Source organism: Cherax quadricarinatus, chromosome 3 (genome assembly GCF_038502225.1).
Source record: "Cherax quadricarinatus isolate ZL_2023a chromosome 3, ASM3850222v1, whole genome shotgun sequence".
NCBI lineage: Eukaryota > Metazoa > Arthropoda > Malacostraca > Decapoda > Parastacidae > Cherax > Cherax quadricarinatus.
In genome coordinates, this window is record NC_091294.1 from 44,882,924 (window position 1) to 44,908,463 (window position 25,540).

At 37.6% G+C, this 25,540-nt stretch overlaps 1 protein-coding gene across 25 annotated transcripts in view; it reads left to right on the forward strand.

Annotated features, from left to right (window-relative positions):
* LOC128684052 (uncharacterized) overlaps positions 1 to 25,540 on the forward strand; it is a 1,018,196-nt gene that overhangs the window by 562,752 nt on the left and 429,904 nt on the right. For 20 of the 25 annotated variants that reach the window (XM_070091648.1, XM_070091672.1, XM_070091678.1 and 17 more), the window contains 8 exons: positions 3,142 to 3,243; positions 6,799 to 6,951; positions 7,639 to 9,411; positions 13,460 to 14,110; positions 15,348 to 16,501; positions 17,888 to 19,322; positions 24,460 to 24,624; positions 24,997 to 25,134. In XM_070091648.1, the coding sequence (XP_069947749.1) occupies positions 3,142 to 3,243; positions 6,799 to 6,951; positions 7,639 to 9,411; positions 13,460 to 14,110; positions 15,348 to 16,501; positions 17,888 to 19,322; positions 24,460 to 24,624; positions 24,997 to 25,134 (5,571 nt within the window). The remainder of the gene's footprint in view (positions 1 to 3,141; positions 3,244 to 6,798; positions 6,952 to 7,638; positions 9,412 to 13,459; positions 14,111 to 15,347; positions 16,502 to 17,887; positions 19,323 to 24,459; positions 24,625 to 24,996; positions 25,135 to 25,540) is intronic. The other 5 variants (XM_070091620.1, XM_070091640.1, XM_070091725.1 and 2 more) reach the window with 3 other exon arrangements.

Genomic DNA, 25,540 nt, shown 5'->3' on the forward strand with positions numbered 1-25,540 from the left:
AATATCAAAGATGGTTGACACAAACCCACTACCATTATAGTATGCTCTTCACTTAAACATGAATTCATGTACCGTTGTGGTCTTAGGAATGGAACTCCATCATTAAGTGAGGAGAGGCTGTAAATAACAAAAAAAGGCACAATACCGTGACTGGAATGATACACAAATAACCCGCACATTGAAGAGAGGAGCTTAGGACGACATTTCAGTCCGACTTGGACCATTTACAAAGTCACACTAATGAAAAGGAGAGAGACGGCGGTGGCAGCAGCAGCGGCAGCAGCAGCGGCAGCAGCAGCGGCAGCAGCAGCGGCAGCAGCAGCGGCAGCAGCAGCAGCAGCCGCCGCAGCAGCAGCCGCCGCAGCAGCCGCAGCAGCCGCCGCAGCCGCCGCCGCCACCTGCAGCAGCAGCAGCAGCAGCAGCAGTAGTAGTAGTAGTAGTAGTAGGGGAGGTAATAAGGAGGAGGAGGAGCCAGTCAAATACTAAGAAAGAGGAGCACTACAAGGGAGCCAGGTGCCCACAGAGGGTAAGAGCAAAAACACAGAGGGGGGGGGAATAAATAAATAAATAAAGAAGGAATAAATACACAAGGCAGAAAGACAACCCAAAGGAGAAAAAGGAAAGAGGAAAGGGGAAGAGGGAGAAGAAGAAAAAGGAGGAATCAGGTTAAGTCATGGGTGTTCTGAAGTTTGGAGCATTTTACAATGTAGTGGGAAAGGAAGGCATCTGCAGAGACGAAGCCAGGACTAAGATTCATACAAGGAAAGTTGTGTATTGGGGAGGATTCAACCAGATGGTGACTGTTGAAGTTGGAAGTAGGGAAGACAGTTTTAGCAGAAGACCAGTCAATAGGATGGATGTGATCTCTGACGTGACAGAAAAGAGCATTATTAGTGTCGGCAAGCCTAACACTATTTTTGTGCTCCCTGAGTCTGTCAGAAAGAGATGGGCCAGTTTCTCCAAAGTATTGGAGAGGACAGGAGGAACAAGAAATAGAGTAGACACCAGCAGCATCTGTAGAGGGAGGAGAGGTATGAACAAGATTAGTGCGATGAGTGTTAGTCTGGTGGAAAGTAAGTGTGATGTCTGAGGAACTGAGAGAGTTGTTGAGATTAGAAAGACTGGAAATGTAGGGAAGGCAGAGGACAGAAGAGTTCCCAGGAGTAGAGAGTTTGGGAGAGAAGAAATTACGTTTAGCATGTGAGAAGGCAGAGTCTATGAAATGGGAAGGGTAGCCAAGATGGGAAAATGAATTTTGCAGATTGGAAATTTCTGATTGAAGGAACTGAGGATCACAAATGCGGAGGGCACAGAGAAAGAGGGAGATAAGAACACTTTTCTTGACAGAGGAAGCATGATAAGAAAAGTAGTGAATGTACATGCCACTGCGCATAGGCTTGTGGTAAACGGAAAAGGCAAAACCTGTATCTGAGCGGTGGACATGGACATCAAGGAAAGGAAAGGAAGCAAGGAATTAGATTCCCATTGAGTTTTAAACTTAATGGAAGGGGCAAGATTAAGAGCATCAAGAAATGGTTGGAAGAGACTAGAGTCATGAGGCCACAGAGCCAAGTTCTCATCTACATAGCAGAGCCAGAGTGAAGGGTGCACATCGATAGTAGGAAGAAGGACAGTCTTGAAGTATTCCAGGTAAAGATTAGCAAGGACAGGAGAAAGAGGAGAGCCCATAGTGACACCAAAGGTTTGAGAATAGTATTTCCCTTGGAAGGAAAAGGAATTAGAGTCCACACAGAGGCGGATAAGATAAAAAAAGACATCAGTAGGTATATGGAGATGAAGAAACCCTTCATTGGCCTTCTCTCTAAGAAAATCAAGGACATCATCAAGAGGGACATTGGTGAAGAGGGACTCAACGTCAGGACTAAGCATCTTACAGGTCGGGAGAGAGGGAACCCATTCAGTGAAGTCTTGCGAGTGATGGAGGTGGGCAGGAGAAAAGGTACCAAGAAAGGGAGTGAGGGTTTTGGCCAGCCAAGAAGCAAGAGAATAAGAGACAGAACCTCTAGAGGATATGATAGGATGTAGAGGAATATCAGGCTTATGAGTTTTGGGAAGGCCATAGAAATAGGGCAGAAAGGGGCAGACGACACGAAAACGTTGAACAAGGTCAAAGTCAGGAGGACAGAGGTCGGAGAGAGTCCGTAGTTTTTTGTTGAAAGTTCTCTTGATGCGATCAAGAGGGTTGGAAACGAGAGGAGTGTAGGTACGTGAGTCAGAGAGGAAGACATCAGCTTTACAGAGGTAATCCTCATTATCAAGGATAACTACCGAATTACCTTTATCAGAAGATAGTATGATAATGTTAGTGTTGGATTTAAGAGAAGAAAGGGTAAGCTGGTAATGGCGTGGAGGGTGGTGGTTCTTAGAAAACAGACTATCAAGAGCAGGAAGGAGAGTGCCACGAAAAGTGGGCAAGTCACGAAGATTACGGGAGCAAGACTGACGAAAAGAATCAGAAGAGCTGATTAGGACAATATCAGCGTGAGGGGCAGGTGAAGTGGCAAAGGAAAGACTAAAACCAAGAAGTTCAAGCTCATGTTGAGAGAGTGAGACAGAAGACAGGTTAGTAACACAGTCAGTAAGGGAGAATTTAGACCAAGGGCTATCTGAGATGAGACATTGAAGTTTATTCTGTAGTTTAGAATGATAAATTCTACTATTACTACTACCACCTCCTGGCGATATATACCCCTCCCTCTCTCCTTTTCATTAGTGTGACTTTGTAAATAGTCCAAGTCGGACCGAAATGTCGTCGTAAGCTCCTCTCTTCTATTTGTGGGTTATTTGTGTGAGAGGCTGTAATTGGTTTCTTAACATCTTCAACTTTAGTATGCTGATTAAGTTTTTAATTAATTGCACAATATTTATTTGAATATCCTCTGAATGGCTATACTGTAGTAATCAGTAGATATGCTTTAATTGATCAAATATATTTATGACATTTGTTTTATAATTAGTGGGCTACAATAATATGACATAGCATGAGTGTTTTAAGCTGTTACATTAGTGAGTGTGTTATAATTTAGTAGGTTAGGATTAATGATAATCAGAATATCTACAAGGTACTTTGTTGGATTGTTTTAATATTGTATTACTAATATAATTATCTGATTTCTCTAGGAATTCCTGCGTGTAGTAGAGAGCCGGCATGTGCTCGTGCAGGAATTCATTGCAATAGCTGATAACCTTGAACAAGTAAGACCTCGACTAGTTATTATTGAAGTAAGTTCTCTCACAAATATTATGGGCAGATGAGATGTGACCTACTTAGTCACTGCTTAATATGAGGTTCACAGCCAGAATAGAAAAAACAAAGAGTTTTCCCAAGAAAATGTCTTTTTTGTATGTATCATGTAACACATAAATCAGTATAAAATTTTTTTGAGGCTCTATACTTGTGTCGTTATTATTAAAAGAGTTTAACCCCTCTCTCTGCCTTAAATTACAAAGTTTACAAGGAGGAGGAAATTACTGATTAATCTAAAGTAACTTTTATAAACTTTTTCAAGCATTGTTGGACATACTGAATATTTGTTTATAGGTAGTTACTCCATAATGTTTGATAGTTGCTATATGAGATATTTTATCATTAATATAAGCTGGCTGTAAGTTTTTGTTATTGTGAATGATGCAAGTGTTGCTTTGTCACTTATATTAGTTGTGACCAATACCTGTAAGAGTGACCACATGGCTAGGGCCTTGCCCTGGCCTGTGTCTGTCTTGGTCTACCTGAGTCTTCCTTACCTATATATATAGGTTACACAGTAACCATTTGCAGAAACTGTAATACTGCATTGTGCACATTCTTTGCTACATCTCTGTCAAGAAACTAATGAATCCAGATTTACTGTGCAATATTAATATAATAATTATGGAATATATAAAAAAAACCTGATTTTTTATTGTTAAATCATTCAGTAGTAATAACAATATTTTAATTAAAATTGGCCATGATAAAAAATTAGCTTTAAATCTAACTTTGTTCAAAATAGCTTAAAAATTATACCATATATTTATGAATGAGGGGTGGGAATATTTGCAGTTTGGAGGGGCATCTGCACTCTAGTATCAGTGTGCCTCTGGCAAGACAGTGATAAGGTGAATGATAGTGAAAGTGTTTCTTCCTTTTTGGGTCACCCTACCTCAGTGGGAGATGGCTGGGTTGTTAAAAAAATACTTATTATTGTTCATAGGCTTTAGCTTGCATTAGTTTATACTCTGAAATAATTGATATATGCTCATATTTATCACCATATAGATGTGTATAATTAATGTTATAGTGGTTGTGTGCTGTCATGGTTGCTTAACAGAAACTTACAGCAGTTTTATCAAGTAATATTCATCTTCCAAATTCACTGTTAAAAAAGTACTTATTATTTAAAAAAAAGATTTAGTTAACTCTTCTGGCTGTTTTGGTTTATATACTCTCATAAGTAGTGTCTAAGAATGCGAGCTTCTGTCAGTGCACGAAGCCATAACTTGTCGTCTGGCATCCCGGCTTTGCATCACCAAGAGTTGTCGTGCGGGCAGTCCTTAAAGAAGCACGGGTTGTGTGATCCCCCCATACCTTACCAGGTCTTCCCACAGATCCATCATGTGTACACCACCTGTACAACCTCCAATATACTCAGCTTGACCTCACACTCTCTACTGATTTATAAGATGCTTAAATTTTCTCTCTAAAACTTGACTTTAAATTTTGTTTTTTATTAAACTTAAAATTGATGTGTTAAAATTTTTCTTTTAGTTTTTACTAACATTAATACCAATATAATGTAAAAGTGGCTTGAACATTTATTTAGTTGTGACAGTATACTGTAACAGCAGCTACTCTAAATCTGATTCTTTGAAATTACCCCTTCTCCTGTATACATTATTAAAGTTAAAAAGAAAAACTTTTTGTATGCAAAAAGCAATATTAAAATTATAACACAAATATTCAGTTTTTGAAGGGTAGCATTTGTTTTCTGTCCAAATTAAAACAGAATAGGATTGTGGTAAAATATTAATTTATAGTGGAATAAGTTGGTGTTATGAGAAAACTTCTAACTGTTTTATTGCAAAGAGGGGTGTTAATGTTGCAGTTTAAAAACTGTAGTGTAAAGCACCCTTCTGGCAAGACAGTGATGGAGTGAATGATGGTGAAAGTTTTTCTTTTTCGGGCCACCCTGCCTTGGTGGGAATCGGCCAGTGTGATAATAAAAAAAAATAAATCAAATTGCCAAGTACCGTACATAAACTACATATAACATGTGATGAATAGTTTTGAAAACAGACAAGTTGAAGAATTGAGACACTTATGCAACAAATGGGAATCTTTATTGAAACGTTTTGCCACACAGTGGCTTCATCAGTCCAATACAAAGTAGAAATGGGTAAGGCGAGGAGGGACTGATTACCTCAATCTCCTCCTCTCCTTACCAATTTCTACTTTGTATTGGACTGATGAAGCCACTGTGTGGCAAAACATTTCTTCAAGAAAAATTCCCATATGTTGCATAAGTGTCTCAATTCTACACATAACATCTGACAAAAGGCTTGCATGGACTACAGCTGTCTCTCAAACAGACATTGATCTTATGTGTTGGTGATGTGTTATATTTCAATGAATTTAATATAAAACATCAATTAGAAATTGGTGTTGCTGCTTGTCACCAGCACCATCATGTATACTAGTGTTGTTGCTATACTCTTGAAGGAACCTCACAACATAGGCAGCTTTTTGCATCTGCCTTTGTGTTACTCTGCAGTCATAAATTTCTAAAGTAGGTTTTTTTTTATATTAGAGATCTGTGCATGTAATAAGGTCACAGTAAACAGGTGATGATCACTATATGCGGAACACCCACTGTGAAAAGAATACTGAACTTCCAAGCGCTTTCATGATTTCTCACATTATCAAGGAACTGTAAAAATAAAAGATCGGTAGAAGGCATATAAGGACGAGAATACACCTCGTGGTCAACTTACAATGCCTGACCTTTTTAAAAAGGTCAGGCATTGTAGGTTGTCCTTGTATGCCTTTGTCTTGATCTTTTATTTTTACAGTTCCTTGATAATGTGAGGAATCATGAAAGCACTTGGAAATTTGCTATTCTTTTCACAGTGGTTGTTCTGCATACCTGTGCATGTTGGCCAAGTGACTCAGTGTGAGGGGTGATAATAGATACCTCAGTAGTTTGCAGTATATTGATGGAGCAGTCCAACTACAATTGTCAGAGAAAAGGAAGTATGGAACACTGATATGTTGAATAGCTAGTTTCTAACCCATGTAGATTTACTTTATAAACCCCAGACATAGATTGCTTCTTAGACATCTAGCTAGCTGATTCATAGACCTAATGATAATGAAGGGAGATGTGATTATGAGCCATGTTAGCATACCTCATAAATCTCCCAATATTTAGCATACCCTCAGGAGTAGGATACAAAAGCAAAATCTTACATAAAAGGGTTAGTATATCTAGTCTCACACTAACCAACTTAAAATGGAATATGTGATACAAGGAACTCAAATCTTTGGGTATATCATTAGTGCCAAGTAAATTACAAATAGATATGCTCAGAGTGTATGTCATGCAGAATAGAGGGAAAGTTTATAAAAGGGCATCAGGGAGTTGCATTATGCCAGATAAAATAAACTTTTCATATTAATTTTGCATCACTTAATTTTAAAATCAAAATGAAATGTTAACTGCTGTGTACCATATTCCAATTTACTGCAGTATTTACTACATCTCACTTAATTTTATGTATCTTTCTTTTATGAAAACTCAGGGGCTTGTGTTCAGCATTATGCAGAATCAGAGTGAAGTAGACAAGATGAGTGATGATTCCTCTGACCTAATGGGCATCTCTGGTGATACTAGGATCTCTGTTAATGTTCAGCAGATAACCTCCCGCTTCAAGGCTGTTCAGGTTACTGCTAAGGTAAGGCGTCATAGTACCTAAAAGCCTACTAGTCATTCTATATATAAATTTTATTCTTTTCATTAATCATATAATAAGTGAGATATTTGCTTCATTTATTAAATCCTGAAGGTCAACATGACAGATGAACACAAAGTATCAGTCAGATTCTGTTAAGTATGTAAATTCATCTCTTCCTGCATTATAAGAGATTATTATATTGTAGTTGTCACATATGCTATTCATGTATTAGGTAAAATATTAATTTCATAATTGTAATACGATTACCACAAGTTGCAGTATTCTGAGATTTTCGTCTAGTGACAAAAATGTTGCACATTTCCATACGTTGTTTAACTTTATTCTTGAGGCTACGTTATTTTTATTTTAAATACAGTAATCTATGTGAAACAAGTGTTCAATTACATAAGATTAAAGGATAAATTAGTAATATTGTGTTTGAAAAAATGTCCTTCATTTTAAGTAAATTTATTAAGATGTTTGTGTTGTTTATTTGGCATTATTCATACTTGTGCTTATATTTTTCCAGTGTTGTTTAGGTAATTTTTCTTTCTATATAGGTGGAATAAGAATGCACTTAGCACTGGCAGTAGAAATATGGTGAAATACAGAAATTCAAATATCCTTGAAATTGTGGTTAAAAATAACAAGAATCCAATTAATCCACATTATTTTCATTACTTTCAGGAAATCCTCAAAAAGTGTGAAGTAGGAGTTAATGATCACAAAGCCTTCATAGAGAAATATAACCAAAGTGTTGGATGGCTTACTGCAGCTCAGGATAAATTAGCCAGATGTGTAGACATGCAAGGAGATAGAGCAACTATACAGAAAAGGTTGGAGATAGGAAGTGAGCTGCTGGCAGAGAAACAGAATGCTTTATCACTTGTCAACACCACAGTGGAGTTAGGAGAGAAGCTTTATCCTTCAACATCTGATGATGGGAGAGAAGCCATTAGAATTCAACTTGAAGATCTTCAAGGAGCTTTTGACACATTGTTTGACAGTTCTGCCACAATGGAAAGAGACCTTCATAATAAGATGAGTAGATGGAGTAATTTTGAGGAGGCTAGTGAACACCTTAAACAATGGCTGAAAGACACCCAGGCACAGATGCCCGATGAAATTGAATTAAAGACTACTCTTGATGAAAAACGAGCACAGCTACAGACTTACCGTGTGCTTCTGCACGACATCCTTGCCAAGCAACAGACTATACTTGATGTTCGTGACAAAGCAGAAAATCTTCCAGAGAAATCTGATCGTGTAAATTCGTTCTTAGAAACAGCAACTGCTCACCACCAGGAAATGATGCAACGCATCCAGTCTTATTTGGAGCGATACGAGGCAATTGTCAGTGACCATCAGCAGTACAGTAAGACTGTATTTGAAACACAAGAATGGTTAGATGCCACACATAATACAGTAGAAATATGGGCTGAGTCAGTCAGTGACCACATTACTCTACATGCTAATCTTGAGAAGCTTAAAAACCTTCAGTTAAGTCTTCCTGAGGAGGAGCCTAGAATTCTTCAGATACGAACACTTGGGGAAAAAGTTATTCCTGGCACAGTGGAGTCTGGACAGATCTATGTGCGTAACCAGATTGACACCACCCAACAAGAATGGCAGGGTCTTATATCAGCTGTCTCTTCCACCATAGAGAGACTAGAGGCCACCTTGTATCAGTGGGGTGATTTTGAATCCATGAAGGATGCTATTCAGAGCTGGCTACGTGAAACTGACAACAAATTACATGCTGTTAATCTGAATGCCACTCTAGCAGAAAAACAAGAAACTTTGGATAAGTTAAAAACCCTACAGGGTGAAATACGTGCTAAGGAGCTCGAAATTGATCAGTTAACAGAACGTGCCCAGCACCTGTACCAGGGTAACCACTCCTCACGTGGCTCGCAGGTAAATGAGCTTTGTGCTCGTTATCAGCAGATATCAACAAAGGTCAAGGATGTCCACAGCCGTTGGCACCAGTATGTTACTCACCATGCAGATTATGAAAGCAGAGTCACAGAATGTCACAGTTGGCTTCAAGACATAAAGAAGAAGCTTAGTTATTGTTCTGATCTATCAGCTACTTCCCAGGATGATCTTGATAAAAAGATGGAAACCATCCAGGATCTTTTGTTATATAAGGAGGAAGGATTTACAAAGGTACAAGGAACTGTTGAATTAGCTCAAACTGTATTAGCCAACACATCTCCTATGGGCCATGAACACATTAACCAGGCAGTTGAAAAGCTTCAACAAGACTGGAGTGCTCTTGCATCCAAGATGGTAGAAACTAAGACTTACTTGGATGAAACTATACATCGGTGGGCTGGCTTCCTTGAGAATATTCATCAACTAAACAAGACAATCGAACATGTTGAACATACTCTCTCTGATGTTAGTCAGTTCCAGTCGACGCTCTCTGAAAAGAGAGCACAGCTGGAAAGACTCAAAGTAAGTGTGTGTAAATTATTTTTTTAGCACACCACCTGTGTCCCACCAAGGTAGTGTGACCCAAAAAAAGAGTAAATACTTTCAACATCACTCATCACTCACTGTCTTGCCAGAAGAGAACTGACATCACAGTTCCAATGGCCCTCTGAACTGCAACATCCCCAGCCCTTCCTTAAAACATCCCCAGCCCTTCCTTAAAACATCCCCAGCCCTTCCTTAAAACATCCCCAGCCCTTCCTTAAAACATCCCCAGCTCTTCCTTAAAGTACAGGCACTGTACTTCCCACCTCCAGGACTCAAGCTCAGTTAACTGGTTTTCCTGAATCTCATCATAAATGTTAGCTGGCTCACACTCCAATAGCACATCAAGTCATAAAACTTCATTCCTCCACTCCTGTCTAACATTCTTACACAACCTTGTTGGATGCTCAAGCTCCTAATAGTCACGACCTTCTTTACCCCTTTCCTACAATCTTTCCTGGGATGATCCCTACCCCCTCTTTTCCTCCACCCCAGATTTGTGCACCCTCTTCCTCATCCTACTATGTTCTATCTCTTCTAAATATCCAGACCACCTCAACAACCCCTACTTAGTCTCCAGAAATGTCTTACTGTACCACCCACCTTTTTTTCCCCCCTCGTCAGTTTGGAGGTTGACCTCATCTTTCATAGACCCATTTGCTGACAATTCCACCCCAAAATGTCTGAATACATTTTTTTCCTCTGTCCTTCCTCCCTCCAATATTGTATCCAGTCTTTCATTTCCTAGGTTTTTTCGTTACTTTCATCACCTTGCCCTTTCCTATGTTCACTGTTGATTTCCTTCTTTTACATTTTTTTTTTTTTAATAAGTCGGCCGTCTCCCACCGAGGCAGGGTGACCCAAAAAGAAAGAAAAATCCCCCCAAAAAATACTTTCATCATCATTCAACATTTTCACCTCACTCGCACATTATCACTGTTTTTGCAGAGGTGTTCAGAATGCAACAGTTTAGAAGCATATACGTATAAAAATACGCAACATATCCCTCCAAACTGCAAATATCCTGAACGCCTCCTTTAAAGTATGTACAGGCATTGTACTTCCCATTTCCAGGACTCAAGTCCGGCTATATAAAAATAACCGGTTTCTCTGAATCCCTTCACTAAATATTACCCTGCTCACACTCCAACAGCTCGTCAGGTCCCAAATACCATTCATCTCCATTCACTCCTATCGAACACGCTCACGCACGCTTGCTGGAAGTCCAAGCCCTTCGCCCACAAAACCTCCTTTATCCCCTCCCTCCAACCTTTTCGAGGACGACCCCTACCCCGCCTTCCTTCCCCTACAGATTTATACACTCTCCATGTCATTCTACTTTGATCCATTCTCTAAATGACCAAACCACCTCAACAACCCCTCTTCAGCCCTCTGACTAATACTTTTATTAACTCCACACCTTCTCCTAATTTCCTCACTCCAAATTTTCTGCATAATATTTACACCACACATTGCCCTTAGACAGGACATCTCCACTGCCTCCAACCACCTCCTCACTGCTGCATTTACAACCCAAGCTTCTCACCCATATAAGAGTGTTGGTACTACTATACTTTCATACATTCCCTTCTTTGCCTCTATAGATTTTTTGTCTCCACATATACCTCAATGCACCACTCACCTTTTTTCCTTCATCAATTCTATGATTAACCTCATCCTTCATAAATCCATCCGCTGACACGTCAACTCCCAAACATCTGAAAACATTCACTTCTTCCATACTCCTTCTCTCCAATGTGATATCCAGTTTTTATTTATCTAAATCATTCGATACCCTCATCACCTTACTCACATTATACTGTATTAGAGTGATCTGATGCTGAGATATAAATAACAAATACGGACTGTATACTATTTAGTTAAATAAGTTAGCTAAGTGGGTGGCCCCATGGCCTGCTGGCTAAAGCTTTCGCTTCACATGGTGAGGGTCCGGGTTCGATTCCAGGCTAGGGTAGAAACATTGGGCATGTTTTCTTACACCAGTTGTCTATGCTCCCCATCAGTAAAATGGGTACCTGGGTGTTAGTCGACTGGTGTGGGTTGCATCCTGGGACAAAACTGACCTAATTTGCCTGAAATGCTCTGCATAACAAGCGGCTTTCTATATACATAGTAGTATGTCATTGATATCAGTTGGGCCTGTATACTTTGTACATATACTTGTAGAAATAAGGATATTATTATTATTATTAAATAAAAAGATATTATAATTATACCCTGCAATGTCTCCCATGTAGATCTACGTTTTGGAATGAGTGTCGTTCACATAGATCTACGCCTTAAGTACAGTGCCCTCAGATGTGCTGTGAGTGGTAAATTTTGACCTAGACATGAGAGAATGGGTCTGTGCAGTGGGTATGCACAGTATAAAAACTAAATACATCATAAACTGCAACATGTAGTTCTTGATGTATTTAATTTAAAATAACAGATTTCATGTATTGTCTAGGGTGGTTTTTATGGTTTTATTGGCCGTTTTTTGGTATCATTTGAGAGATTGGTATCAACTGATACCAAAAAACAGCCAATAGGTCTCCAATTGGAGGAAATGTTTGATTTTTGGAGATTTTCCTGAGGAAGGGCAGGGCCGTCCCCACCCAGTCTGTTTTATATGTTTACACAACCTTTGCTTTGGTTATTGAAATGGCCTAAACCATGACCATTCTTGGTTATATTTTATTATCCAAGAAATAGGGAAAACTTTTTTTCTGTGTGTGGTGATGGACTGAAAATGGACGGCAAGTGTTATATAGGAGAGGCTTCAATATGTGATTACAGACCTGAGAAGAAGTTACCATAGGGCTGGAATGTCTACTGTGTTTATTTTGGACTTTATTTTTAAATTGGTCAGTACTTGACCACCCGGGCTGTGGTTCATACATTGGGTTGCGTGTGGCCAACAGTAACAGCCTGGTTGATCAGGCCCTGATCCACCATGAGGCCTGGTCACAGACTGGACCATGGGGACATTGACTCCTGAAACCCTCTCCAGGTATTCTCCAGGTTGAATTTTGCATAAAATTGGCCAAATTACCAACTTCTGGGCACATTACAGGGTAGTTCTGTGTCCAATCGATAGAATGGAAGACATAATAGCAAAACAGCCAGGAATTGGGTCCAGTTGATTGATGGAATTGGCTTAAAATTGGATTCAAAGTCGACAAAATTGCCAGTGTATAAGCTGCTTCCATTATAATTATAATCATTGGGGAGTGCATGTATAGTGAGGGATGGAAGGTATTCAGGCACAATTCAGGGAACTAGAGCACAGATACAATTTCCTAGATCAAGAGCCCCTTACCAACATCAAGGAACCTCCCTTGACGGGATAAATTGTATCCAGATTGCCAACTTTACACCTATATAATTCCATAAGTTTTTCATCAAATTTTGCATTTTTGGTGTTATTACTTTCAGAAAAGATTTTCTACCATTTGAAAAACTAATTTTTTTTTTTAAATCTTGATACTGTCAGCACATACTCTCTGGGGCCACCACAGTGATAGGGTTAAGGGAAGGATTTTTATAGAGTTTGATAATCAGTGCTTACCTTCCTTTCTAGGAATACATTCCACTGAGTATGTGTATATAGTATTCATTGTCTTACATTAATTTTGAGCTGTAAATTTTAAGAATAGGTTATTCTTCAAAGAATTACTTATTGTAGTACTGTACACAGGACTGATTATAGTTAATATTCTGGTAATTAGACATTGATGGTAATAAAAATGAATTACCTTAATTGTGGAAGTTAAGAACTTTCATAAATAACATAAATAAACATATATTATTTCAGTTATTAATGGTATCATATTCATGGAAATACATGAATTTGATTTATATTTTATATTAAAGTTATGAACCTCAATGGAAAAGTAGACAGATGGGACAGAACAACATTCACAAAACAATTAGCATCACAATGTGAATATATTTTAGAATTTGTGAAGAGAGTCTTGTTAAGTTTATGTTATACAGAATAAGAAAATTTGTATTATCTTTTCAGAGCTTAGAAGAAAAACTTCGTTGTGAGAAATATGAAGTAGAAAGCTTAAAAGTGAAGGCCTCAGAGATGCTAGCAAGTGGACAGCAAGCACAAGCAGCATCACAGGCACAAAATATACTGAAACAATTTGAGAATCTTTCTGATCGTATCAAAACCTTACGAGCAGAAAGAGAGACTCAGTACCGAGATCACCGTCACTACAAAGAAGCCTACGATGACCTCAATGCATTTGTTAATAGGACACGTGATAAAATTCCAGCCCTTAAGCAGAAGAACCTTGGGGATAGACTTTCTATTGAAACAGCAGTGCAAGCTTTAGACACACTCTTAACACGGCAAGCTCAGGGGCAGATATTGGTGGATCAGCTTCTCCATCGATGTGAAGTGTTCCTCCATTCCACATCATCTTCAGGGCAAGAACATTACAAAAATGAGATGCGGGCAGTAAAAGAAAGTTTTGAAGAACTTTTTAAGGACATTTCCTGCCAGAAGGAAAACCTGGAGAAAACGGTGGTTCAGTGGCGTGACTATAAAGATGAATACGAGAAGCTGTCTGATTGGCTACAGAAGGCTGATGCTGACATGAAGGCCTACAAGACTATGTTGTATGCCAGCATAGGAGAGAAGACACAGCAGGTTAATAATGTCAAGGTATTGATGGAATAATTGCACTATTACATTTTCATTATTTACGTTGTCATTTAACCATTTCTATATGAAAGAAATACAACTAAATAAATTAGTTCAGTATACATTATTGAAATTAATATCATAGTTAGTTTAATATCTTTATTATGCACCCCATACCCATCCTGTGGGTGGTAGTCAAAAGATTACAGAGGTACATAATGGGTCCAGGGACTGGACCCCAAAGTTATGATAGCTGAACTAGTTACAAAGGTAATGAACTCCAAGTAGATCTGGTCACAATCATGGCAAGTTACAAAGGTAATGAATCAGCCTCACTCCTATACAGAAGTCTGTTAATTGTAAATAAAAAATATGAGAAATGAATATTTTACTATAGAGTAATTGCTTTTAATAATGATAAAAAGTGTGCATGGCAGTATAGGAAATATACCATACATGATGAACGAAGAGAATCAATGGTCAGAAGAGAATGTAGTGATTAGGATTTTTTAACATGAAATACAACAAGGTTTGCAAATTGAATGATTTCTCTGAAATTGAAATAGTATTAGAGTTTCTTGGACAGAATGGAAACATAATACAAAAATGAATAATTAATGGTTGAAATTATTTATTTGTAGCCAAATTTTACAAAATAATGAGTTTATGGAATAATGCTATAGCAGAAGTGTGTGTAGGATGGATGACTGGATCTAAGTTTCATTGTAAACTTCCTTTTTAGTGATCTTGATAAAGAATGAAATATTATAAAATATGTATAGAATTTTTTCATCATTTAATTCACATTCTTACACTGACAATGAATTTTTAAGAAAAGAAAGGAGTAAAATATAATTGTTGATAAATTTTCTCAATTTTTTGTTTACAACAATTCTTTGCTGATTATATACATGTAATTATTTTAATTCTCCATGGGGAAGTGGAACAGAATTCTTCCTCCGTAAGCCATGCGTGTCGTAAGAGGCGACTAAAATGCCGGGAGCAAGGGGCTAGTAACCCCTTCTCCTGTATATATTACTAAATTTAAAAGGAGAAACTTTCATTTTTCCTTTTGGGCCTCCCTGCCTTGGTGGGATATGGCTGGTACATTGAAAGAAGAAGAATTATTTTAATCTCCCAGCATAGATAAGAATGGAGTATAGCAGTAAATAAGTAGATGAGGTGTTGTTTGAATTATATTAATTATTGTTCAAAGTTATTATGATTGTAGAGTACAGTGTTTAATATATCATTTCAGGATCTGCTAGAAAATCTTGGGAAGCATCAAGTGCAATTAAAAAAATTAAATGAACTTTCTCAGACATTGCAAGAGACTCACCTTGATTCCTTTGTCCAGAACCAAATGCGACATCTTAACTCTCGCTATCAAGTTTTAATTAATATGGCTAAGGATGTTTTGAGGAAGGTGGAAGCTAGCTTTGACCAACATCGCCAGTACGAAACATATCTAAGTAAGGCTAGAGAATGGATTGACAATGCTCGTATGGTTGTTAGAGACTGCATTGACATGTCACCTGATTCTGGTAAAGAGAGTCTAGAGCGACATTTGGAAATGATTCAGTCACTAATGAGAAAGCAGGAGGAAGGTCAGGCACTAGTTCATCAGGCTGTCAACTGGGGTGAAAAAGTGCTTCGTAACACTCGATCAGATGGGCGTGACATAATCAACGAATCTCTAGAAGAACTGCAGGCTGATTGGGATAAACTCATTAAGAAGCTCTCCAGTGCCAAGGTAACCCTGGAAACTAACCTTTTACAATGGGCTGACATGAGTGTTTCTTATACCAACATGCAACAATGGATCAGTGAAAGAGAAGCTAAGCTCCAGCAACTTACTAATGCAATGACTGCCTCTAGTAAGAGAGGCACTGGCCTTTCTCATAGGATTTCTTCTTTAAGTATTGGAGAACGTAAAGCTAATCTGCGACGCACTAGCAGTATTGTGCAAGACATTGTATCATTTGAGCCAATGATTGAGTCAGTTACTTCCAAAGCAACAGAAAGTCAAGCAAGCCATGTAAAGAATAATGCATCAGAAATTTCCAGTAAGTACCATAGTCTTAGCAAGCAAGCTAAGGAGCTTCTTGAGAAGCAGAAAGATATGGTTGATCATCATCAAGAATTTGTTGATGCAGGTAATGAGTTCATGCACTGGCTTAGAGCTGCTAAGGAGAGAATGGCCAAATGTGCTGAGCCAACTGGTGACAAGGATACAATCAGTGGCAAAGCAACAATACTCAAATTGCTTCAGAATGAACAAGAAGAAGGTCAGAAGAAGCTGGATAAAGCCTTCTTGCTTGCAGAGAGGGCCTGTAATCTAGCTGATGATGAAGATAAGGAAGTCATAGAAGAAGAAGTAGCATTCTTGCAAGATGAGTTTGATAATTTCTTGTAAGTATTTGAATTATATTTCTGTTAATAGTGAATGTTCAATAAAATATAATAAAATATCTAATTGTAATATTTGTGCAATAATGTGTTTTAAATTTTTTAATATTTTTTGAATATTTTGGTGTTCCTTTATTTATGTGGTGCTTCAAGGAGGGTAGGTAGCCTTAAAGCTGGTAAAGGGCTTATGATCCAAAGAACTGTATCAGACCTGATTATTTCCCATCCTTAAGGTTTTATATAATCCTTTCAGCTTTAGTACAGTAGACCCTCATATTATATGATAGTTACATCCCTGAAAATGCCTTGTTAGATCTGTGTTATATAAACTGAAGAACTCATGGGAAAATAGGGTTACATTCCTGAGGACCCCCCCCCTCAAAAAAAATCCAAAACTTTTTTTAGACATCCATGTCCTACAAAAATAAAAAATATGTTTTTATTGCTTAAGACTTAAATTGTGGTTGCTGGTGTATGTCAGTGATTGTGAAGAGAGTGAAGACGCATGGTGTAGCCCTCCTGGACTGAGGTGGAATGATTGCTGTGCAGGTAAAACTTGACTTCAGGAATAAAGTGATGCTCAAACCAGTCAATAAATATTTCCTTTGTCAGCCATGCTGTCTGGTTTGACCTCCAAATTACTGGTAAGGTGTTTATATCTACACCTTTCAAAACACGAGGAGTCTTAGAGTGGTAAATACCCATGGGCTTATACTTGAAATCACCTGACCCATTACTGCAAAGGAGTAAGGTGAAGCAGTTCTTTGCTGCTTTGAAGCCCGATGCACATTTCTCCTGCTGACTGATGTAAGTTGTTGTTGGCATTTTCTTTCAAAAACACTTGTCTCATCAGCATTAAACACTTGATGTGGCTCATAGCCACCCTCAGAAATAATTTCCTGAAATTCTGCAGGGAAATTACTTGCTCCTATATAATCATCTGAAGCACTTTCACCAGAAAACTTAATATTATGTAACTTATTATGCAACTTAAAGTTGTGGAACCAGCCAGTGCTAAACACACATTCTTTTTCAGGCATTTCTTCCTTATCACACACTGCTTTAAACAACTGTGAGGCCTTTTCCCTAATTAAGATGAAGTTAAATAGTGCACCTTTCTTTGTTTTTTGTTCAGTCAACTCAAGCGAATTTTTTCCCTTCCCGCAAACTAAACCATGTTAAGTTAATTTTATGAAGTGCTCTATAAAATTATGGAGCAATTTTTAATAGTGTAATAACCACAACGTGCCAAATAAATCCATGTAATATGAGGGTCTACTGTACTTCAAAGTGAATATAAGTTATTATAGTTACATATATTGCATTATCGGTGTACCAGTTTTAATTTTATTTTATTTAATTTATCCTTCTCCTTCTGCTTTGTATCAGGGGCCAAGTTGGCAAGACAAAGAATCTTCTAGAAATGGGCATTGTTAAATGGACAGAATATGAAGATAAGTTTAGAGAATGTGAGCAGTGGCTAGACAAAATGGATGGTAAAGTACAGAGCTACAATAAGCTTCAGAACACAGTCCAGGAGAAGCGATCAGTACTGGAAGAATTCCAAGCCACTCTGCAGATGATATTTGATTGGCAGAAAACATTGGATCTGCTCAACATGCGTGCACAGCTCTTGCTGGAGACCTGTGCTGATTCACGTGTGAGTAATGCTGTCACACAGTTAACTACAAAATACAATACATTGCTGTCTCTTGCCAAGGAAGTGATGCGCCGCCTGGAGATGCATTTCCAGGAGCATCAGCAGCACCACCAGTTGTATGCAGAGTGCATTGATTGGATTGATCGCACTCGCAAGAAACTTAACGAATGTGCTGGCGAGACCACTTCCTTGGAGGAACTCAAAGAAAAATTGACTGGTGTGAAAGCCATCAAGAACACACTAGAACAAGGCCAGCATAAGCTACGATATGTTCTTGAACTTAAAGAACGTGTTATTATGAATACAGAACAGATAGGTGCAGCCAGGATTCAGGATGACACTGAAAATGTGCGTAAAGAGTTTGAAAAGCTCATGTCTGATATATATAGCATGCATCAAAATCTTAGCACCAGGCAGTCACGACGAGAGGAAACTGATAAGATGCATAAAACTGTTGTTGAGTGGTTGGAAGAACTCAATACAAAGGCATGTGAGCAGGGTGTGCTCTTTAGTGAACTAAGTGATAAACGTGCTGCTCTGGAGAAATATCGTATCCTTCTACGTGACATAGCTGCTCATTTTGATATGGTGGAGCGGTTAGCAGTAAAGAGAAATGATGAGGGATACTCCCAGGAGGAGGTTGATGAATGTCTCAATAAATATGATTCAATTAAGAAAATAGTCATTGACAACATTAAGACTCTTGAAGTGTATGTTAAAGATCATGAAGCCTACCATAGTTCAGTTGTGGAAGCCAATGACTGGTTAAGAAAGACTCGTATAACAATGCAGCAATTTGCAGATAGTCATGGAGAAAAGAAAGAGGTAATAGAGAAACAGCAGCAACAGGAGGATATTGCAGAAGAATTTCCTGAGGGTGAGGAACTTATTGATAAAGCTATTGAGCTCAACAAATCAATTCGACATTCCACATCGGATGATGGTCATGAGGCACTCCGTAGTGAGGCAGAAAGTCTGCGTATGGAATGGGAATCCCTCCAACAGATGAGCATTGACATTCGTCGCACAATGGAAAAGTGTTTGCAGATATGGGATGAGTTTACAGAAACTTACAAGGATCTCAATACCTGGTTAATAGACTTCCAGCAGCAAGTGGCACAGGAGCCTGAAGAACCTACTCCAGAAGATCTTGAAAAGTGGAAGGTATGTTTGCTGTATTATGATGGCCTCGGCTTTGTCTACACTGCTTTTTTATATACCTTAAGCTCTTGATATTGCTTTTATGTTAGCTGTGTTTTTGTTAATAATTAGCTAATTTTCTTGCATCTCAGTTTTTTATAATGTGAAGGCTTTACAGTATTTTGCAAGAGAGATCTCATATTATCTTCTAGCCTAGTATTCTGTAAGTGAACATATGGTAATTGCAGTGTAGACAGCATTGATAAACTATTTTAGTTCTACTTACTAACATCTCATTAAAGGCTGCATATTGTCTACATTTTATTTCCCTTTGCCTATTTTGTCATATAACCCCCTTCCCTGGTGTCCTGCTTTGCTTCACTGAATCCTCAAGTAGCCTTTGCTTATTCTTCTTTTTTTTTAATGTTCTTGTTTTAAAAACTTAGGAGAAGGATTTTGCCTGTCCTCAGCATTTTTCTAATTTGTGAACAGGAAATGTAATACTGTACTGTTGGAACACAGGTAATCTTTGCTTAATAACAAAAGATGCATTCCACAAAATCCTGTGGTATATTATTCTTTGCCAGCTCATAAAAAAATATGAAAGCTCTCACATGTATCATTGGCATGTACTATATACCAAATATGATTGTCTAGATGACTTGAGAAATATGTTGTAGTTAGTTGTATATCCCCTTTTCAGTAGCACTCTAAGACATTCTTGACTACTGATGCTAGAGAAAGACATTCTTGACTACTAATGGCTTCAAAATTAAAGCAATGAATACAGAACAGATTTATGGCACCTCAAATTATGTTTTAGCTCAGAAGTCTTGATGTATGTGTGTGTGATACCAATAGACTTGCTTGGTACTTTAGCCATTATGACAGAGGTATCACTGCAACAGTAGTCAGACATCAAAACCAAGAATGTTGGATGACTATATTTTGAAGATGTTCCCTAATGTTTCAACTGTCAAATATTAAAAAGTCAGGTTACTTGTACAGTGCTGCTGAAATGTTTCCTTAACATTAAAAATCTGGATTACACATCAATCTTTTTACTCGTGGAATTATTTAAAGTAATTGTTGAAGTAAATACAGGTGTCCCCACTTTTACCTGTGGTTCCAGTCCTATAAAACTAGTCTAGTATCAGAAAAGTCACTAAGTGAATATACAGTACATTTGAATAGTACAGTGGTACCTCGAGTTACAGACTTAATTTATCCCAGAAGGCTCTTTGAGTGCTGTTACTGAACGAATTTGTTCCCATAAGGAATATATAAATTAGATTAGTCCGTTTCAGACCCCCAAAAATACACTCGCAAAAGCACTTACAAAAATACACTTACATAATTGTTCGAGTTAGGAGCTGTTCAATAATTGAGGTACAACTGTAAAATAAAAAGTTACATTCCCACCCACAGCCTAAGTTTCCTTTTAATAAAGATTCTGTACAGTACTTAATTTTAAATGCATGTACTAATAGGAATTTTGTATTTAATGCACTAAAATAATACTGTATATGGTATATGTAAAAAATTATTGACTTACCGAAATACTCCCATTCCCCGTCATTTCCCTTCTTGACTCATGAAATCGTAATGACACGATTGTAAACAAACCATACCATGGGTGGGGTTTGAACCCACGATGTTCTGGAGTTTTGAGACTCTGACTGCGGGTTCAAACCCCAACCGTGGTATGTTTATTTCCCTTCTTGTTTACCAGGCGTAAGACATGATTCATAAAAAGTTGTATGTCTTGCCCAAATCTCATGAATGAATGAATTTCATGATAAATTATATTAAAGTTAATAAATAGCCCTATGATGTGGCCTCATATAAAATAAATTTTGAGATCTTTCATACCTTAATTATTAAGTGCATGGAAATGATTTATTTGGAAGGAAGCAGGGAGGGTAGACAACTTGCTGTCTCTTTCACTCACCCTTCATCAGGTTTTTAATCTTGCACAAGCTTGCTTTCTCCTTGTGCCAAAAGTGAATAATATCAGGGGTCAACTGTGTAAGTATGAGGCAAACCTTTGTAAGAGTGGAATTTGAGTAGTATAAAGTGAATTATGTACAGTATAAATAAAATCATTAATTGAGAGATTGGTATAAATGTTGGACTACTAAACTAAACTTTACATATACTGTATTTACAAGTGTTTATAACTCTACTAATATGAATTTTTGTATTTTTTTTAATATGGCTTTTTTAAATAAATTTATTAAGTTCATTTAAAAAAATCATCAGTTGATGTGTAGCCCAATCTGCTTGTTTCTAGACCTATTTCTTCCCTCTAATATTGTACGGTACATCTGAATACGTGCTTTTTTTCAGTTGCTTATTTTCTTTGCTGTAGTGGAAAGCACACTTGTCATATTTGTTTGTACTGTTCTCTATTAAAGGCTGTAATGAAATGCATTTTAAAACTTGAGTACAGTGTTTTCAAGATACCTGAGGAGAGGCTGAGTTTTGTTATGTATGCCAAAAGTCTTCCTAATATTATCAGAAAAATATTTTAAAGCTCTTTGATGTTGTCCATGTCACCTTGGAAATCAAATCAAATATTTGTCTAAAAGAGAGTGAACCTCCCCACTCTTCCCTTTCCCCCTCTTTAATCCATTTTTCATATTGACCAGCATTGCCGACATGGACTTTTCTTGTATTTTCCTGGGCCCTGGAAACTACTGCCACTCCATCATGTTATTTTCATCTCATCTCTCCAATCATTGGTTGTATATGGTTTTGTTCATGCCTGTTTCACTCTTAGTATTATAATCTGCAGTTACACTGGTTTCCATTGGCTCTCCTGTACTGCACCACGTAACCATTTTTCCAGTCAGGATTAACCAACTGAAAATTTATCCTTAAATTACCATCAACAGTCATTAGTTTGTTCTGGTTACCAAGTCAAGAGAACTTAAACAATAATTTGTAGCATGGTAAGAAGATATATGAGCATTGTCTAGAAATGTTTTTACTAAATCTCTTTAAATCTTTACATTCACAAATACTGCACTGTACAGATTCAAATTTTATTTAAAAAAAATACAAGGGGCTGTTTCAGTTTTTTTAATTATATATCTATCTGTACACATTGCAGTCTCTATGGAAAGCAATTTTTTATGCAAAACATTTTTTGGTAGATTCTGTAATCATTCATGCTTCTTTACTTAGTTCAGCATAAAAAAAGATAATAGCTAGCACATCTTCACAAGTCTAGTGGTATATAGCAGGATTGAGATCCACACTATGGATAAATGGAGTACGTATACCTGGAAGGTGTTTTAGTGGTCAACGCTCCCATGGCTCAGTCCATGACCAGGCCTCGTAGTGGACCAGGGTCTGATCAACCAGGCTGTTAAGCAGGGAAGTGGAGCTGTTTTTGACTCTTTGGAAAGGTTTATCATTAATGGGGTATAATGCATTAGAAAACAGTAAATACCTCAGGATTTGGGATTACAAGAAGATTCCCAGTGATTAGGGGTCTGGGGGCATCAAGAGGTGTGAGGGGAGGTCTTCCTGGTACTGAGGCAAGAGGATGAGAGGAGTCTAGTGAGAGGATCACACATTTGGTCTCAGCCACAGAAAGTATGATGAGAGAAATAATATTGGAAATCAAAGAAGAAAAAAGGCAGAAGATGAATCTGGACATGGAAAATAGAAGAGAGATTATTGTACAGTACAGTATTTGGAAGGCTCCTTCAATGATAAAATAAAACTAGAATTAAAAAGAAATATGGAGAAATAGAGAACCAGGAATAAATGGAAGAGAAGCATAAGAGTGGGAATATAAGGGATAAACCAAGAACATATGAAAAAAAGGTCCATTAGGAGGTAAAATTAAGTAGAAATATAAAAAGTCATAAATAGGAAGAGTGATAATTGCATAATTGAAGTAAAGAAATTCTGATATAGACATTTAATAAGTAGTCTATTTCCATGTAATCCAGACTGCAACCTTTTCTAAGGAAAGAGTGTGATATATCAGACAGAAGTTAGAAACAAGACAAAAATCATCACAAGAATGAGGGAACCAGATAGAGGCAACTGGGAAGAAGAAAAAAGCAGTGACAGGAGACCTGCCAGAAGTGATGAAAAGAGTTGGGGTCATAAGAGGTATTGAGTGGTATAGTTTAGGAAAATATTAGATCAACAGGATGAGATTAAAGTTGTCAGTGGAAGTACAGGTAGGTTTGTTAGGTAAGACACATATGCAACAGTTAGACAACTTTATTCCGAAACGTTTCGCCTACTGTGTAGGCGAAACGTTTCGGAATAAAGTTGTCTAACTGTTGCATATGTGTCTTACCTAACAACCTGTCGGTATTGTATACCATTTTTGATGTTACAGGTAGGTTTACTGAGTAGATCTTGACCCAGAGTCACCATGTGGGGTAACCTGGCATAAGTTGTCAGTGACCAAAAAGCCTGTGGAGGAAATATTGACAACCAGGTACAGGGGCACTGTATGTATATAAAAAAAGAAAAATCTGTGAAGAGTGAACATTTCATAAAAAAATATTACTGTAGATAGTGGGGAAAGGAGAGATGCAAAGGCACCTCAGTGACATGGGTACAGGAAAGGCTGGCAAGATCTCAGTTGATACTGAAGGAGTGAGGCTGATGCTCTGAGTCAGCCATTGTCAAAGATCTGTTGCATATTACTCTACTATGTTAGAGATCTAAAAGAGTCTAGACAGCTGGGAACAACTATTGTGTTATTAATACATATAGTACTCAAAAAAAAGAACAGGCAGGAAGCCTTAAAGCTTCCTACAGAATGCTCTCACTTGAGCAAAATGTTTTACGCACTGATTTTTTTTTCATTTTGTAACCAAAATAAAAAATATTTACTAATGATCTTGATGGTAAGGACTGCCTTTAGTATAACTGTCAACATATCCTAAGTTAATTAGCTCATTTCAGAATTGATGCCCAGTATACTAAAGAACTATTGTGTTTCAGTAACCAAATCTGCTTACAAAGTTTCCTTGTAAGAAGGTGGTGTTTGAAAGCATGTTGGTGCCTTTCAACATACCCATCCATCCCCTTTTTTTTATTTTAAACACTCCGTCCCTAATACCCTGCCTAAACTTGTTCCCTCTTAATGAAAAATGGACTGACACTTTCTCTCCTCCAAATTAAGACCTCTTTACAGGAACTTCTGGTGGAGGCAAACAGCAAAAAGGTTCACCTGGAAGTGCTGAACGACCGCTGTGAAGTGCTCATGGATTATAGTGCACATACACCTATCAGAGACATGACAGTTCAGCTCCAGTCAACATATACCAATGTTCTCACAAATCTACAGGTATGAAATACAGTTGTATTGTTAGCTTACAAGCTGTGAATGATTTTAAGTAATTTTTTTAATGTTGATATTTCGTATCTGTTCTTTGGCTGTTTTCATTTACTATATGAAAATGTATTTCATGCTATTAATTTTTGTCTTTATGTAAAATTCATAAATAAGTTATCTTTAAAGAAGAATACTGTGGTCACCAGTGTTTAAAACTTTTTACAGATCAGTAAATAGTCTGTTCCTGTCAAGTGTGGCATATGCAGTGTCTAACATTTTTATAATTGTCATTGGTGATTTCATGGGAGCTTGAATCTAAATTGGCAAGAAGCATATTGTATCATTTTAGTTTAATCTTCTTCATGAATTTATCTTTATTTGCAGAGTCTAGTAGTTATTGCCCAGAAAACTTTGACTGACCATACAGAATTTGTTACTGCAAAGACAGAATTTGAGCAGTGGTTAGGACGCTCTCAAGGCACTGTAAATGATTGTCAGGATGATACTGGCTCAGAGGCAGAGGTAAGACAGTAGTAAAATATTTGTTGATTAAAACAAGGTTATAAGATTTTCTTTGAATTTTCTTCTTCTTTCTTTCAACACACTGGCCGTATCCCACCGAGGCGGGGTGGCCCAAAAGGAAAAACGAAAGTTTCTCCTTTTACATTTAGTAATGTATACAGGAGAAGGGGTTACTAGCCCCTTGCTCCCGGCATTTTAGTCACCTTTTACGACATGCATGGCTTACGGAGGAAGAATTCTGTTCCACTTCCCCATGGAGGTAAGAGGAAATAAACAAGAACAAGAACTATAAAGAAAATAGCAGAAAACCCAGAGGGGTATGTATATATATGCTTGTACATGTATGTGTAGTGTGACCTAAGCGTAAGTAGAATTAGCAAGACGTACCTGAAATCTTGCATGTTTG